Source organism: Rosa rugosa, chromosome 6, assembly GCF_958449725.1.
Source record: "Rosa rugosa chromosome 6, drRosRugo1.1, whole genome shotgun sequence".
In the NCBI taxonomy this organism is placed as follows: Eukaryota; Viridiplantae; Streptophyta; class Magnoliopsida; order Rosales; family Rosaceae; genus Rosa; species Rosa rugosa.
In genome coordinates this window covers 28,136,693-28,154,830 of record NC_084825.1, presented here as the reverse complement: position 1 = coordinate 28,154,830, position 18,138 = coordinate 28,136,693, and the positions used below count along the sequence as shown (strand labels likewise).

The 18,138-nt window shown below is 43.0% G+C and overlaps 2 protein-coding genes, 1 long non-coding RNA gene and 1 pseudogene across 5 annotated transcripts; 1 reads left to right on the top strand and 3 right to left on the bottom strand.

Annotated features, from left to right (window-relative positions):
- Positions 1-1,090: 1,090 nt before the first annotated feature.
- Positions 1,091-7,770, bottom strand: LOC133713414 (probable mannitol dehydrogenase). Of its 2 annotated transcripts, XM_062139433.1 has the most exons (7): positions 6,949-7,770; positions 4,431-4,506; positions 2,705-2,860; positions 2,487-2,600; positions 1,844-2,357; positions 1,596-1,749; positions 1,091-1,509 (listed from the first exon to the last, which is right to left on the bottom strand). In XM_062139433.1, the coding sequence occupies exons 3-7, from the start codon at positions 2,794-2,796 to the stop codon at positions 1,304-1,306; spliced, it is 1,080 nt and encodes a 359-aa protein (XP_061995417.1). In that variant the 5' UTR covers positions 2,797-2,860; positions 4,431-4,506; positions 6,949-7,770; the 3' UTR covers positions 1,091-1,303. The 2 variants fall into 2 exon arrangements, with proteins under 2 accessions (XP_061995417.1, XP_061995416.1); XM_062139432.1 differs by lacking the exons at positions 4,431-4,506; positions 6,949-7,770 and having other exon boundaries at positions 2,705-2,942.
- Positions 3,162-4,005, top strand: LOC133713415 (uncharacterized). 2 transcript variants are annotated; one of them, XR_009848006.1, is made up of 2 exons: positions 3,162-3,303; positions 3,459-4,005. It is a non-coding gene; the product is annotated as an uncharacterized LOC133713415 (long non-coding RNA). The 2 variants fall into 2 exon arrangements; XR_009848007.1 differs by having other exon boundaries at positions 3,170-3,303; positions 3,396-4,005.
- Positions 4,634-6,955, bottom strand: LOC133713411 (cytochrome P450 71AU50-like; annotated as a pseudogene).
- A 1,158-nt stretch (positions 7,771-8,928) lies between the features above and the next one.
- Positions 8,929-10,772, bottom strand: LOC133713413 (trihelix transcription factor ASIL2-like). Its single transcript, XM_062139431.1, has one exon. The coding sequence runs from the start codon at positions 10,400-10,402 to the stop codon at positions 9,302-9,304; it is 1,101 nt and encodes a 366-aa protein (XP_061995415.1). The 5' UTR covers positions 10,403-10,772; the 3' UTR covers positions 8,929-9,301.
- Positions 10,773-18,138: the final 7,366 nt, after the last annotated feature.

Genomic DNA, 18,138 nt, shown 5'->3' with positions numbered 1-18,138 from the left:
TTGCTTATTTGGTTGGCTTAAGCAATCGATTTATGAGCTTATGGACCTCATTGGCATTACATTGTGGCTAATGTTTTGGTTGTTACCACATGGAATCTCAGCTCAGAATTGTAGATTTGGTAAGCTATAGGCTTCAGTCGAGTTTTGCACATCTTATGCTGTGCAAAAAGTTGCTTAACTTATAAATTAAGAAACAAAATGTGTTTTGTGAAATTAAAAAATAATCGCTTCTTTCAAAAATTACATCATTAAGTTGCTGCTTATAAAACTTCGTAAATAGCAGCTTTCATAAGCTAAAAACTACGGCTGCTTTTAAATTAATCTCAATACTGCCACACCGGGTCTTGACTTTGGACCTTGGTGTTGGATGCAAGTAGATCGGCATCTAGGAGGGAAATCAAGATCCAAACCTTCATATATGGTCGAGACATAAGGTAATTAAAAGATAACAACAAAACCTATTTCAGATTCAAAACCTCAAAAGTTCAATCGGTCATTGATCAATAGAACAAAAAGTACAAGAAAAACAAGGAAAAACTTAGAAAGTTATACTATAATAATAAAATCAGGATGACATTATTTATTTGAAATAATACTTTTTGTTTATTTGAGTGTATACTCTGTTTTGCTTAATATGTTTTTTTTAATGTCATTAATAATTTCTCCTGCACATGTTCCTGTCCTTCTTGAGGCAACAACGTTCTCAATAAAGCTGCAAAAGCGGAGGTTTTTGGTTGTAGAATGTCTAAAGCATACCCCGATCGATTGTTCTAGTGGGAGTGCATATGGCACTTCTGGTAGTTGTTCTGGTCCTCTAAAACTGAATCTCTTGAATTTTAGTTTCTGACATTGTGATAGAGGAGAAATTCAACCTTTAGAGTTAAATCTTAAAGTCAACTATCATTGCTAATAACTCCATGTATTTTGTACCAGATATTAGTTTTCAGTTCTTAATTTTGGTTTTTGATGAATTTACATTAGGAGTAGGGATTAGAGATAGAGCAAAAATTTGAAGTGATTATATAGCACATAACATTACAAAAGAAGGCAGTAACATTATTCAAATATTCATTTATATCAAATCATTAAAGAAGGCAGTAAATTATTCATGTAATCATTTATTTCGAATCATTACATTACATTCTGCTTATAATGTGATGAGGATAAGAGAGTTTAAAAGAAAAAGAATGAATATAGCGAACAACAAAAAATGTTCTGTAGAAAGAACAACAATGATTATGGCACCAGATCAGTCTGGGCTTCTGTTCTTATTTCTTCATTGATACAGTCTGGTTTGGAGAATTTAAGATCTAGCCTTCAGTGTGTTTCCAATGTCAATGACAAAACGGTATCTGACGTCTGCTTTGGCAAGGCGCTCCATGGCAGTGTTCAAGTAGTCAATTGGGATAACCTCGATGTCTGCTGTTATGTTGTGCTTGGCTGCAAAATTGATCATCTCTTGTGTCTCCTTCATACCTCCAATGCCGCTACCAGCTACCATCTTCCTTCCTGTTAAATCGAACATTAGCTCTGTTAATAATCCTACAATGCAAAAGATAACAGGAAAAGCCAACTACTCGTAGTTACATGCTTACCCATGAGTAAAGGCAAAACTGGAAGCTCAAGAGGCTTTTCTGGTGCACCAACCATGACAAGCTTTCCATGAGACTTCAACAAACTAATCAAAGGCAAGAGAGGATGTTGTGCAGAAACTGTGTCAATGATCCCATCCATGGTACCAATGGCAGCCTACAAATTAATCAATGAAACAAACATTAAGTAACTTGTTCATTGAATAATCCACTTAAAAGCCGTAAAAGATGTAACTTGTTCAAATAATTACCTGCATTTGATCTTGGTCACGACTAACCAAAAACGAATCAGCTCCTAGGTGTTTAACTGCTTCCTCCTTCTTATTAGGGGACGTACTGATCACTGTAACCTTCACTCCCATTGCCTTGGCAAACTTCACAGCGACGTGGCCTAAACCACCTAGGCCAACCACACCCACATGCATGCCGGGCTTGTCAAGTCCAAAATATCTCAACGGGCTGTAGGTTGTGATTCCGGCACATAGGAGAGGAGCAGCACAATCAAGGGGTAGGTTGTCCGGGATACGGAGTACGAAGTGTTCATCTGCAACCATAATGTCAGAGTAACCGCCATAGGTGGTGGTTCCGTCATAGTACTTGGCACTGTACGTGAGTATTTGTTTGGGGCAGTAGTTCTCAAGATGGTCGGTACAACTATCACAAGATCGGCAAGCTCCAACTATGCATCCAACACCGACTTTGTCTCCAACTTTGAATTTTTGTACATTGCTCCCTACTTCCGTTACTTCACCGACAATCTCATGCCTGCATTGCCAAATTGTGTTCATATTAGATTACTGAAGAGGGTTCAAGCAGTAATATAAATAAAATGGTAAACACCTTTACTAGTTATACTAGTAAAGAGTGTGCAGGCTAGGAATAGGTCGAACGTACCCGGGAACCAGAGGATAGGTAGAGAAGCCCCATTCATTCTTGACCATGTGAAGGTCCGAATGGCAAATCCCACAATACAACACTTTGAATGTCACGTCTTTCTCTCCGGATTCCCTGCAATCAAATCGGTTGAACTTCAGAACTAGCTATAAAACAAACATGTACTATATATGGTTTAATCTGAAGAGGAAGAAGTGTTGTACTAGTTGACAATCTACCTTCTGGAGAAACTGAAGGGAGAGAGAACACCAGATGAATCTCTTGCAGCCCATCCAACTGCCTTCCTGGGGTGTTCTTGCTCGTTAGACATCAGTATTTTCTTTGTTGCAGATTCTTAACTGATGGTTTTGGTGTTGAGGCTTAATGTAGTTCGACTAGTAAAAGGTGAGAGACAGACAGATATGGAAGTATGAGCTACCTTCAATGGAGTTAAATGCTATATATAGAGGGAGGAGATTTTAGGTTTGGGCTGGGGTGACGTACTGGGTGAGGAAAATAGAATGTCCAACGAAGAGATGATGACGTATTGGATGAGCAAATTAACAAAAAAATTCAAGAGATTAAACTGACGTCAGCGGTCAACAGAAACCGTTGATGAAATAAAATTAAAATTTTGTTGTTGAATGTGACTACGCTTTCACAACAAGTATAATCTGGGCAGCACAAAGAGAGCGAGGGCATGCTTCTTTGCTTCGCACGATGAGAGAGAAAGGGAACGATCGAGTTTTCAAATAGGGAACTGAGCTTCCAAAATCGACGACTCTCGAGCCAAAATCAATAGTTCGGGTCCGGCGCCGACAATACTTCCAATACTGAGGTAAGCTCTATTTCAATTTCTTGGTGGGTTCTTCAAAATTGAATCTTTAATTTCCCGATTGGTCTATAAATATTTGATGGTTTCTGAAGTAGTTTGGTGGTGGTCCTTTGAAATTCAATACTGAATTGATGTGTGTATACGTTGAGGAATTTCAGAGGGGGCTTAAGAGAATCAAAGACGTTAGCCACTTCTATCGTCAGAGGTCAAGTACCAAGAGACTTCTTTTCATTAGCTCTGAAGGATTTTGGACAAGTAGCAAAGAGATTTAAGTTTTCCTTTCTCATTGTTATTCTGTGTATTTGTTTTTAGTTTGCTCAGATGTGGTGGGAATTTCATCTGATTATGGACATACTTCTACAACTCCTTATCTATATTGGAAGTAACGGTATTGTTGCAGGAAGAGAGAATGAGTATATGCGTGCAGCTTTCTCTCTGCTTTCTTTGTAACGAATCGAAGATCATGTGGATTTAATGATGATTATATAGAATTTCACTCTCTATGCTTTCTGTTTTGTCATGAAGAGAGAATGGGTACTTACCTTCTTCAAAATCGAGTACTTGATCATAAAGAGTGAGGCTTTGGTTATGATGTTTTTGATGTTGGGTTGTCATTGCGGTAATTGCTACTGTTTTACATAATGTGATCTTAATGAGAATGTACACTTTAACATGCATTGAAATAGTGGTGAGTGTGTGTATGTGGAGGCTGATTGTTTTAGATAGATTTGAGTTTGGCGTACTAAGACGGGTTTTGATGATGGTTGATTTCAACTAATTACCTGCTCCATAAGTAAAGTGTCTATCTCGGTGGTTCTAAATGCGAAACCCGGAAAAATCCTCCAACCTGGGTTTAGACAGGGATATCACACATCCATACCTATTGTCAAATTGTTCCAGCAGTCGAGGACTACTGTTAAGTGTAAACCCTAAAGTTAATCATGAATTCATGATATAAACTTTTCAATTTTTCTAGCATGCAGTTATATTTCTATTGAACTCTTAACTTAACCTTTTGGTTTTCATGAACCAGAGAAATAAATTTAAAACATCTGAAAATAAGAAAATGTAAACTACCAAAATTCATGGAAGAACAAAAGTTCATAACAAATCTATAGTAGGAGACTCACCTCTGCAGGCAAACGGTGTGTCCCAAACCACCAGGCAGCCTTCTCACTTCAAAATGCACTTGCAGATTTTCCTTCACTACATGCCAAAAAGATAGAGACCTTTATTCTGGATAATAGCTTCAAAAATCTATCTCATTAAACCAATTTACAGTGCGAACAAAAATTCAGCAAACCTCTAAACATACTCCATTAACACCAATTCAACAAAGAAGAAAACAGCCTTCCTAAATTTAACTGAATTACACCATATTACTTCATTACTGCTTTCCCGTATCCAAAAGAAAGCAAACACAAGATGCTACACATAGAATAGAAAAACAGAACATTAAGATAATCCCGCCACAAGTGGGAACTAGCCATTACATACACATTGTGATCATTTGTGAAGGCGATATGATGGAATTGCCAGTAGATGCTTGGCCCTAGGAACCGTTATTCCAAATTCTTCTGTCATATCCAAATCATTCGGTGACATGTTTTCTGGAAGTTCCCAATCAAAACAATGCACAAGTTGCGCCAGCACCAAATGGACAACCGTTAGGCCTAGTTGAATTCCAGGGCAATGCCTTCGTCCAGAGCCAAAGGGAAGAAGTTCAAAGTGGTTTCCCCGAAGATCTATACTACTATCCACGAACCTCTCAGGTATGAACTTCTCTGCTTCAGTCCAAGCATTTGGGTCTCTCCCAATTGACCATACATTTATCATAATGCGCGACTTTTTGGGTATGTGGAAGCCATTAACAGTGCAATCTTCAGTTGATTGATGGGGAAGCAATAATGGTGCTACTGGATGTAGCCTCAAGGTTTCCTTCACAACCATGTCCAAGTACTCCAACTTCTCCAAGTCTGACTCCTCCACCATCCTCTCCATTCCGACTACATTTGCTAACTCTATTTGCACTTTCTTCATTACCTCTGGATGCCTGATGAGTTAGGAGAGTGCCCAATCAATTGTTGTTGCCGATGTGTCCATTGAGGCGGCGAGCATGTCCTGCAAAGAAATTCACCGTTGTTAGACAGAATGTGGAAAAGAGATCCTCAAATATGTTTCTCCTTTCACTAATGACACTGTTTGAATATAGAGTAAAGCGTTAAGTCAGAATCATTCAGATCAAGAAACTATTGTCAGTTTGTCACCCATTGGGATTTATATCAGAAATATAATATACTAAATTAGAGCTTAAAGCAATGTCATTCTGGATATGAACACAGTGTATCAGCAAAAAAACAAAAAATAGAAGGAACCTAAATAGAAAATAAAATGAATCTCAGACAAGAATACCAAAACAGATATGTGAACGTGCTTAATTGTATATACACTTACCAATATGATGGCTTTGATGTTTGAGCGTCCGATTTGGTACGCAGATTCTTCAGACCCCATGAAGCCCAGCATGACATCAACAAAGTCCTTGGTTCTTTCTCCATGATCCCTAGATTGAAGATGCTCCTCCACAATCTTCTCCAAAAAGTCATCAAAGACCCTGTGAACAGCCTTCATTCGTTTAGTCAATCCTTGGAGATCGAGTGGAGCAATGCAAGGAATGTAATCTCCCAAGTTAGGGGCAGCTCCTAATTGCATGCCTTCATGAATCACGGATTTAAAACCCCTCTCACTAAATTCCTCATCCATGTATTTCTTCCCAAACACCATCCTGCAAGTCATATCTGCGCTAAGAGACGACACCTTGGAGCTCAGATCAACCGAAACACGTTGTTCCTTGGCCGCAGACTCTCGAATAGAATCCACCATGAGGGCGACCTCTTCTTTTCTCATTGACTTGAAGGAGTTGATTTTGTGGTTGCTAAGTAACTCAAGAGTGCACATCTTGCGCATGTCACGCCAGTAAGAGCCATACTCAGCAAAACTCAAGCTCCTTTGGCCATAAGAAATATGCTTTGCACCTTCGTGAGGCGGCCTGCTCGCAAACACGAGGTCGTGGGTTTTGAGGAACAGCTCGGCTGCTCGTGGGGAAGAGACGATAATGGCTGGCACAAGGCCTAACCGCATGTACATGATGTCACCGTACTTTCTGGCCAGTTGATGCAGATCTTTGTGAGGTAACTTCCCTAACAAGTTGAGGCTTCCAAAAATGGGAAACCCTCTCGGACCAGGAGGCAACCTCTGCTTGCTTCTCCATGCCCAGGGTTGCAGGACATAAACAAGTGCAAGCAATCCAAGCGTTACCCAAATGAAAGCCATTTCCCAAGGACAAGTACTGAGTTTATTCATTTCTTTTATTTTCTTGGTGATCACTCCTCGTCTGTCTGCCGCAAATAGATCCCAGAACACAATGCTAATATAATATATATAGAGGATAGAGGATAAAGGATAAAGGGTTTTCTTTTGCAGCCACGATAGTCCTCGTAGCAGTAATAAGAGATAAGACTGATACTGTTTCTGTGTTTTTCTGTGTAGCCTAGTCCTACGTCTCTTTATAATATCCAATAACAAAGAAACACGTAAAAACAATAGAAGTAGAAAATGATGATACAAAGTCTCAAGTGGGAGACTCACCTTCGTGGTCGCCGTCGTCCCCCGCTTGTATTTGAAGCCAGCTTCACATCCGGACCTCGACCCGGTCGCTTTCCATACCCTTTTCTCAAAGACTACAAAGCTTCTGGCACTGTGGATGCTGGTAGGGTGATTCACGGCGGAAAAGGATATGAACGGAAGAATGCTTCGGCGGTTCCGAAATTGTTGTCTTGGGATTCTTATCGTCTTCTTTCTGTGAATATGGTTACTTATTAGGGTTTAGGGGACATGGGATTCTTATCGTCTTCTTTCTGTGAATATGGTTACTTATTAGGGTTTAGGGGACAAATTTTGGGGACGGTAAGGAACACTTGAATTTGACGTCTGATAAAACTTGAATTTTTTTATGATTTTTTTACATCGTTTGGCATGGTCTTTTAAAATTATCCCTCAAGCACGTAAGCTTTATATTCCTTTTTCTATTAGTTCAACAATATATATATATTTTAGTTACATCGAGAGAGAATGAACTCCTAATCTAACCTAATTCTAACGCCTCACCCAATTGAGCTAACACCAAGGGCAGTTAAAAAATCATTTTGAACAATCGACTCCTCTTGTCAACATAATTTACTGCTAGCAATGGAAGTGATATTTGTAAATGTAGAAAGGAGAGGAGAGATGGCATTCACAATTACTATCTTCTATTTTTCGGTCGGTATCTCTCATAATATCCGATAATTCTGCGTCATCTAAAACAGATCAACAAAGAAACCTAATCAGATGATGCTACCTATCCCTACCGTTCCGATAACCACCTTTTTCAAGCAGCCCAGCTTTGGTTACTAAACAGTTGCTACCTATCCCTTTGGTTACCGGACAGATTAGAAACGGTGGTTGATACCAACTATTTGATGCCACACGAATATATGAGGGTATCAAAAAGCTACCTGGTTCAACATCCACACGAGCATATGCATTCAAGAGAAAACAGAACCATAGTTAGAATCCCACGTTATGAATTGCAGCGCTGATTGTTAGGTGGAAGGGTGAAAGAATGTTTAGGATGACACAGGAAGTATGAACTAACTAACATGAAAGAGAAGAAAAACAGAGCCATATCCCAAATTGGTTTCATGTAGCCATTCCTAGGTAAATAGTCAAATTCTTTTGTACCAAATAACATACACCATGCACCTATTAACAAATTCTTGATCACAACTTTTCTGGGCATAAGGTTCTTTGTTACCATTAGAAATCAGCAAAGACTTAGTCGTGGTCACCTTTAGGACATACTATCATTGGATTAACTCCTGGAAGTACCTGGTAAGAAATCATGATTACATTAATATGCACGTGCCTAGTAAAGTGGTTAGCAGCAGGTAAACTATACATGATGAGGCGATAGGCTGCCTGGCTTTTCTTTCCCTGGTTTATCTTCTACTTACAATCCAGGTAGCTCCAGAGAAATCATTTTAGGAAACACAGTTTATAGACACTACAAACACAGAGCAGGCAGCCAAACTTTACGGGCAGAAAATTGGTCCTATGTTAAATTACATGTGATGTCTGCACTGAATGACGGCATTCTTATAATCAGCTGAAACTTTTCCGGTCATCATCATAATAAGTGACGATAGAACTAGAATATGTTCCCAGAATATATCAGGTACACATCGTTTTACAAATCAATAGTAACCATATTAAATAATACATGCATAAGTGTGTTTGTGTACATTCATATAAATGAGAAACATTTGATTTGATTCCCATCTAGCTTTTTCACTACATGGCAAATGACTTCTTAAAAGGGCACCCTATAATGCCTAAATCAAAAGTTTGGGGGCTTGACTCACTTTGAACTTCATGGGAATACCAAATCAAGCATCAAAACAAAAACAAAAACAAAAAAAACTCAACCAAGACGCCCAATAACACAACAGAATAATTCTCTGCCAAACTTCATAAAGCAGGCATTCATACCATATAATGCAAAAGAAGAAACAAATTGGCACAAGGAACTTCAAGATCAAACAGCTAAAGTTACTATGCATTAAACTGAGATAGGAACAGAATAACTATTCTACATAATTTCCAGTACTACATGATGCTACAAAGATTAAGCTACAATCATCCAAAAGGGCTAAAGTGACCAAGTTCCACATTCTCCTATCACTTAAAAAAAGTGGTGTGAAAGAGAGTTAAACACAAACTTACAAACTAGCAAACTCAGATACATCTTCATTAAGACCAACCCGCATCTGCTGCTATGAACAGGAAGCTCACTCATCCTCAAAGACACCACCATAAGAACTCCCCAAAACTCTGAAATTCTGCAAACACAACAAAACCCATTTGGGAACAACTCTTCATCCAATCTCCAACGCAACATCATCTAAGCCTCAGGCGACGGCATTCTCTTAGCCTTCTTCTTCTTCTCCGATACAGCCTTTGCAAAGGCCTCCACAATCCGCTGCTGCGACTCCAAAATCATCTCGGTCCTCTTCATCTCCATCTCCATTCGCATAGTCTCAATCTCCCTGGCCATCTCCATCTTCATCTGCTCCATCCTCACAAACCCATCTCCCAAGACCTTAATCGCCGACACCATCTCCGCCACAGGGTCTCTCTCCCTCTCTCGTTCCCTCTCCCTCTTCCCCAACCCCCCACTTCTCCCCCCTGAATTATTATTGCACTCTCTCATCACCTTGGCAGTAGCATAACTCGGCCCGGAATGCGACCCCGGGTGCGAATTCAACCCGAATTTCGCATCCATCTTCGGATAAACCTTGTTCCCAGGCTGAGCTATACTAACCCCAGTCGGAATCCTAATCCTAAACCCACCACTCCCACCACCAACACTGCTCCCGCCACTCCCCCCAACCCCAACCCCAACTCCATTCCTATACATCTTACTCATACTCTTCATATTCGACCCATACCTCAACTCCTCATACAACTCCTGATCCTGATCGTCCTCCTCATCGTTCTCCTCATCCTCGCCGTCGTCGCCGGGACTGTCCGAATTCTCGTTCTTCAAAGCCGCCGGACCTTTCTCCATGGCGTCCATTCTCTTGAAGTGGACCCAAGAAGACGTGAACCTGGACAAGGGCATCGACTTGGCCCGCTGGATCTCGGTCCGGTACCGCTTCCGGAGCTTCTCCATCTTATGGCGGCACTGGACGGCGGTCTTGGCCGGTGACGCGGCCGGGCAGCGGCGGGAGACGGCGTCGGCGACGTCCTGCCAGTGAGTGGCCTTGAGGTTGCCGCGGCGGAGGGAGTACCACTTGTCGCGGTAGGAGTCGATGAGGGCGACGGTCTCGTCGTGGGACCAGCAGGGAGGGGGGAGGCGGCGGGAGGAGGGCGGAGGCGCCGAGGCCGGAGTGAGCTGCGGCGGAGGAGGGGCCGGGAGGGCGAGGGGGACGGCCTGCGGCGGATCGGACTGGAGAGGAATGAGGGCGTCGTCTTGGGGGGAAGAGGGAGGGGAAGAAGCCATGGCTGAGGAGGAGGAGGAGGAGATTAGGGATTTAGGGATTTGTGGTGTTTAAGAGGGTGGGAAAAGGGGGTGCGTAGGATAAGAGAGGGGGCGGCGCAGGATAGGGGGGTGTTTGGTGGCATGGTTAAAAGAGGTGGGTGGAGGAGTGTGCGGCTGATTTTGAGATCTAGGAAGATGAGCGGTGGATGAGGCGACCGAATGCTAACCTGCGCCAGGGGGTGGGGAGGGGGGGGAGGGATAGGGTACGGGCAGGTCCACCAAGGGGAGTGTGGAGCACCGCCAAGGGAGGGGAGGGTGGTTATGAGTGGAGTTAGGGTGGTGATTGGGGGATTGGGGGGGCATGGTAAGTGGGCTTAGTTGGGAGGTTGGGTTGGGTTTTTGGGTTAAGAAGGGAAGGGAAGGGGGGGACAGGAGGTGGTGGTGGTTACCAATTCAAAGTGGGGGAGGTTTTTTGTTTGCTACCTTGTATTTATGGGAGGGAGACGAGATAATGGGGAATTTGGGGAAGTGAGAGACTTTTTGGTTTATTCTAGAAGATGAATGGAGGGAAAGGAGTTTAGTTCACATGGTGGGCCACACATTGTGGAAACCTTCAATTGTGCAATAACAAACTAATTTTTTTTTTGGGAAAAATTCACCAACGGTGTCTGGACACTTAGGGAACTTTCAGAATGATACCTAAACTTACAAAGTTATCAATGTGATACCTGGACTCATTTTTTCGTATCAACATCGTACCTGTGACCAATTTTCGTAACGGCTCCGTGACGGAAATTGGTCATAGGTACGATGTTGATACGAAAAAATGAGTCCAGGTATCACATTGATAACTTTGTAAGTTCAGGTATCATTCTGAAAGTCCCCTAAGTGTCCAGACACCGTTGGTGAATTTTTTCCTTTTTTTTTTTGTTAACGTTAGTGATCCGTGGGGATCTCTAGTTAGCTTAAATGAGAGAGAGAGAGAGAGAGATTGACACGAGATGTATAGTGGTTCGCCTCCGCATGAGCGGGAGACTACGTCCACTTGAAAGCTATACTAGTGTGTCGAGCCTTGCGGCCTAACAAGATTACAAGAGATGTAATGAATGTGTTGAGTTGTGGGAGGAGGCATTCATTTTATAGATGAAGGAATGCTTCTCTTTTACTTGTTCTTCGATGTGGGACAAGCAAAGTTACTATTCTAGTCTATTTAACATGCAGAAAGCTATGTTGTGGAGGCATCTTGGCAAGGGCGGACAGGTGGCTTCCCGGTGGCGGATTTGTGACTTCCGGATACTGCCGCGTAGCCTGAACATAGGGCTACACGATGCATGTCTCGGTTGGGCCTTGCCATGTCTTGTGGATGTCCCAAAGTGGGTGTTACTTATGCTTGGTGACGTAGTAAATACTCCATATTATTGGAGGTATGTACAAGTCCCCGAAGTCCCCGAGTAAGAGTAGCTTCTTGGTTGGGGAGTTCAAATCATGAAGTCATCAAGCATAAGTAACCGGGCGGTACGGAGCCCCTACAAGTCCCCGAACTCCGTAAGCAAGAAGGGACTCGTTAACCTGCACAACAAAAACAAAAAGCAGGCATACGTGGAATGCTCGTTGCATGGAGCAACAAAATGTGAATTGTATGGATATGCGTGGGCATATATAAACGTATGGGGAGCGTGATACATGTTGATGTATACACGTGAATGGCGCCGAGTACGATCGATGATGACGGACAAACTCGAGAGCGCGTATGGTCGTGTGAGCATATGGATTGCATATGATAAATGTAAGTTGTATGAGCGCTGCGAAGGTAAGCGTTTGGTTGTCGCTCGTATTAATGGAACGCGAAAAAAATTCAATTTGTCGGGATCGACAAATGGTAGAAGAATTCCATGTTCCATTAACGTGTGGTGTGTCGAGTAGAATGCCGGGAAGGCGTGAGCGGGAAGCTCGTGAGCGGAAGCTCAAGGGGTGCCGAGAAGGCATGAGCGAGAAGCTCAGGGGGTGCCGGGAAGGCATGAGCGGGAAGCTCGTGAGCGGAAGCTCAGGGGATGCCGGGAAGGCATGAGCGGGAAGCTCATGAGCGGAAGCTCAGGGGGTGCCGGGAAGGCATGAGCGGGAAGCTCGTGAGCGGAAGCTCAGGGGGTGCCGGGAAGGCATGAGCGGGAAGCTCAGGGGGTATGAGCGGAAGCTCAGGGGGTGGGCCCCTGCTAGGCCCCGCTAGAGAGTCCCCGACTCCCCAGCCATGTTTGTTGAGGGGGAGCTGCACGGAGCAGAGGGTGTTGGGAAGCGATCCCAATCTTTGGTACCCAAGCGTCGGGGTTAACTGCCGGATCAATGGCTGCCGTAGGCTGTGTTAACTAGTCCCTTGCTGCCGGATCAATGGCTATTATGAGGCGTTGCCTGACCGCTTGGCGGTTTTGGTCGTAGACCGTGGATGTGTACAGTATGTATTTGCATGAAAACAATGACAAACACATAGAGCAAGTATGTACAAGTAGTAAAGTGGCCGAGAACATGTCGTAGACATGCGTAAGGGTCATGGAGACATGTATAGACATAGCAATAGCTCTAATTTGCAAGAGCGTAAGAGATAAGATGTAGTTACTTATCTCGTGGTAATTTGGGGGCTGGCGGAGTTGGCCGAGCATGGCGATCCATTGCTTGGCGGATAAAGTACTCCGATAATGTCCGTCAACTCGTAGTTGCGGTTGAATGGTCGATAGAAATAGAGATTTCCTTGAAACAAAATATATGATTAAGATGTGGATTTGTAAAATCAACATCAACAATTTGCATATGTATTTGGACAAAATCGTAAGCAAAGTGTACAAGTAAATGTAGTAGTTGATGACAAATAAGTTGCATATATGTCTATTTGGAATGTCCAATTTGCGGGGAACATACGAGCGCTCATTAGTTCTACATAACACATCGCTTATATGCAAATGTGAAGATGCCATGTGCCAAGATGTATAGCCGGATCCGGGGGCATATAGTTGAAGTCAACCATGCATATAATCTTGGAGATAAGGAATTTAGTCAAAGCACCAGCATGCTATCATATTACATGGACACATGTAGCATAATTATGAATATCCAATTAACAAGCTTTGCATGTGGCCGACACAAGCATAAGGTGAAAGCATGGCAATCGGCACGCATGACCATGCTTAATTGATCACAACGGAAACACGCACAAGTCTCTATAGTTGCATGCTATCGTGGGCTTGTAACTGCCGTGTAATTATAGGCATGTAAGGACAAGCGAGAGAACAGTGCAGTGTGTATATATGATAATCAATCAAGGATATTGATTAAAAGAAAAAAAGCTTATCTGGTTGGTTGGGGCGTCGACTGAGAGCTGGTGAACTGACGAAAGTCCAGCGTCAAGTTTCGACGAGTTGATGAGGTCCTCTGGTCGTCAAGTGTCAAGCCCCAAACGTCAAAGAGCTCAGCGGTGAATTGCGGCGCTGATGCCCAGCGGAGGAGAGGACTCAGCGTAGGAGAGAGCTCAGCGGAGGTGTCACACCCCGAATTCTGAATTTAAGTAATTCATATTCGAAGCATGAACCTCAAATACCCTGTTTATAATCTCAGAATTTTTTTCTCAAAATCAACTGCACATTACACCTCTCAATAATTACATAAACCAAATCCTCAAGCTACTTATTACAGTACACTCTCACCAAAACAAATTATAAAGCTCAAGAGAGCACAATTCTCCTCACAAAACAAATGCTATAAGTCTAATACTAATACTCTAAACCGCACGATCACTGCCCTGATTCTCCTGACCTGTAAGACTACCCGCTACACAATTTGAATAGTGTACCGGGAATTGCAACAACACAAAACCCGGTAAGCTTTTGACAGCCCGTATGAGTAAACAAGAAAGAACTGTTGATTTATTCAATTATATTTATTATAACTCAAGTAAACAATCAACACAGTCACACGGTAACTCCAAAAATCACATAAACATAAAAGCAAGTATATTCTCGATACTCTCTTTTAAAACTCAACATTTGACTGATCACAACCAACAACTATTGCAACATTAATATGTGAAATAACATTAAAGCAAAGCATGCTTGATTCTCTTTTCACTAACACCTTCACATATTAACAATATATCACAGATAGATATTTGATCAAAATAATATAAGTACACTTTTCTTTTTAGTGAATTTTCGGATTAACTAGTAACAAATCATAAATCCACGTGTTAGGGTCCATAATACCAAAACACGGGAAAGCCAGGTTGATTGGTAACAATTCATAAATCCACGTGCTAGGGTCCATAATACCAAAGCACGGGAAACCACATGCTAGGGTCCATAATACCAAAGCATGGGTAAGCCGCAGCATACCAGGGTCCAACGTACTATACCCAAGTATGTATACTCAAAGTAAGCAACCTTCCTAAGAGTATAATAGTGCACTATCTGTAGGGACTAGGGCCCAAGGCTAACTTCCACATAACACCAAAACACATTTACCAGTAATTCACTTAAGCACGGGGTAGTAGATAACACCCGGCTTCACAATTGTACTTCTCAGACATAATCAAAATCACAAAATACAATCTTTATGATTTATAGATCGTATATATGTATATGTACACCCACATAAAGAGACATATTATTTCAAGACAAATCTTTATTTCTTAAAATAATTTCCACATATTCACAATTGGGCATATAAAATAGCTTTCACACCACATGATCAACATTTCATTATTCAACAATTAAATGCGAGATTAATAGCTTGAATAATATCCAATTCATTCTCAATTATTTCATCACACCAATCACACGTCAACCAATATATATATTCCACGTAAATATATATATACGTAATCATCCGCTCAGGGATGACCACTAATACCAACTATAGTTCAAACATAAAAAAAACCGTGAAATTCATTTGTATAATAAAATCATTTTACTTACCTATGGACCGTAGTTGATCAAGTCCATATGATTTAAAACAAATATTTATTCCATAAATATTTTCACACAATTACGACAAAAATAAAGTAATTAAATTTATTCAGTTCGTAATATGAACCACGTGAGGTTTACTCACCTCTAATTCAGCTGCGTCTTCTTAACAGCTAAAACAACAATTTTCCCGAATTGTCCGCCAAATCAATCCGTCGATAACCTAATCCAATAATGATCTTAACTTAGCCAACAACTCATAAATGTAATTAAACGACGATCCAACGCTCAGATTCAAATTAAACGATGATCCAACGGTCGGATCTGAATTTAATGACGATCCAACGGTCGGATCCTCACGGATCGCCTTTAGGATTATCCTCCAAAATTATCACGAAGATCCAACGGTCAGATCTTCCTGAATCGCCCTTACTAACATCTCCACAAAATTATATGAAAATCCGACGGTCGGATTCTCACGAATCGCCTTCCGAATCACTATTTCTCAATTATACGAAGATCCAACGGTCAGATCTTCGCCCGTGACCTCACAAAGTCACCGGGACAGTCATACGATCAACATATTAAAATTTGAAGTAAAACCGATGGTCTGATCTTCGCAGATCGTAAACCGAAGATAAAACGTAAAAACCGTAAATAGTAACGTAAAAACGTAAATCCACTATTTATCAACTTTTTCTAACATGACCAAGTTATATATCAAAACGCTCGTATGGATGCATAGATCATCGCCTAGATAATGAAAACTCGAAATATGGTCTGATACGCCGCCACAAGCGGTGGTCAGTGGGCGGTCAACGCGGCGGTCAACGCCGGTCAACCACCTCCGATGGCAAAGTGACCAACTACAAACTGGTTCAAAATGAAAGGGTGATCGACTTCCATACCTGGAGCTAAGTCTGGTTTGGCCTAGATCGTCCTAGATCAAGCTTTGAAGTTTGGATTAATCTGGTGCGTCTGATTTGATCAGATTGAATCTGGGACGTTGAAAAAGTCAAACCATGATCTAGCGTTCTATACACAAAATCGTGATGAAAGGCTTACATGGGGATGATCAGCATGAGGAGGAGATCACGAAAATGGGAAGGATCGGCCGAGGGGATGCCGGAAAATTGGTTTTCCGGTCGGGTCACCAATCGGAACTGTGGCTCCTTCGATCCAGCTTTCGGGGCAGCGGCGGAGCAAAGCGACACCAGAGGGAGGCTCGTCGTGTGCCGGCGATCTCAGGGGAGCCCGGGTCCGGGGACGGAGGAGGCCGGAGGCGCCGTTTTCGGCCGGGTCGGGTCGACTAAGACCCGTCGGGTCTGAGGGTCGAAGGAAGAGAGAGAACGGAGAGAGCTGGGGGACTGTTCAGCAAAAATGAGATTTTTTCGTCCTTAATGAAAAATTCTGATTTTTCTGCTATTTATAGAAAAATCTCAATTTTCAAATATTCATATCTTATTCATACGAACTCCGAATACTGCGTTCCATATATGTACGAGATCGTATCGACGAGCTCTACAACTTTCATGAAGGAAGTTTTCCCAAATTCCATACGTATAAAAAGTCAATTTCCATGAGCCCCTAAATAACGTTCGTTTTCGAAAATAAAATCGTTCGAACTAATTCCACAACTTTTCCAAGCTTCGTACTCGCTCCTACTATCGTGAAATCATTTCTAAAAATCCATGGAATTTAATTTGGATTTTCGGGGTATTACAGGAGGTGCCTTGGCGGAGCGGAGCTCGGCGCGGACGGAGCCTTGGCAAGCAAAGGTCAGCGGAGGTTTCGTCCGCCACAGAAGGTCAGCGGAGTTGGAAGCCTGGCGGAGGTTTCGTCCGCCACAGAAGTTCGAAGCCGGAAAACCATATTCTACGGAAGCGAGCGGATCTGCAGTCAGCAAGCGGACGAGCTGTGCAAGCTGTCGGAGCTGTTCAGTTGGGCGGAGCTGCTGGCGGAGCAGAGCCGGCATCGAGCCGAGCTCCGGAGGTGCAGTGAGCGGAGGAAGTGCCGCTGATGGTTCTCCGGCGGACGTAGTCTGGCGGAAGCCTTAAAGAGTTGGCGGAGAAGCCGAGTTCGGCGGAGCGGTTAATGACTGCCGGAGGTGGGGAGTCTGGCGGAAGTTGGGTGCCTGCCTGGCGGAGCGGAGCTCCCTAGCGGAGCTGGTGCAGCGATGCAAGCATCGGAGCGAAGCTTCGGACCGGAGCGCGCTGGCTTGGCTGCTGCTACCGCCGGCGGAGGATCCCAGCGGAGCTAAGGCTGGGCGGAAGATCGCAGTCCGGCAGAGATCGAAGTTGAGATCGAAGTTCGGCGGAGAAAGTTGCTGCTGGCGGAGCAATGGGCTGGCGGGAAATTTGAAAACTGGATGGGTGCCCAGAGAAGTTCTCTGGGTGTCCAGAGCAAATTTGGCCGCCCAGATTGTTTTTTTTTTTTTTTTGATGCCAGCGTTGACCTTCATGGGTTGGGCGTTGACCAACCTTGACTGGTGCTGACCGAAAGTGTGACCAAGCCTTGATGGGCGTTGACTGCCCCCGCCGGGCGTTGACCAGCCCATACGTTGGTGTTTTGAGCAGTTTCTGCAAGTTTTGACCACTTCTTGGGCGTTGACCAACTCCGCCGGGCGTTGACCACGTGTTGACCAGCCCGCAAGGTGCAAATTTCTGCACACTCTGCTCTAGTTGCTGCCAAGAAACATTAATTCAAACATAAACTCAAAGAAGGAAGGAATTTCTTCAAGCTCCGCTGAGCAGACTTAGCTCATGGAAGGTGACGAAGCCAATGTGTTGGCTTCCCACAGACGGCGCCAAT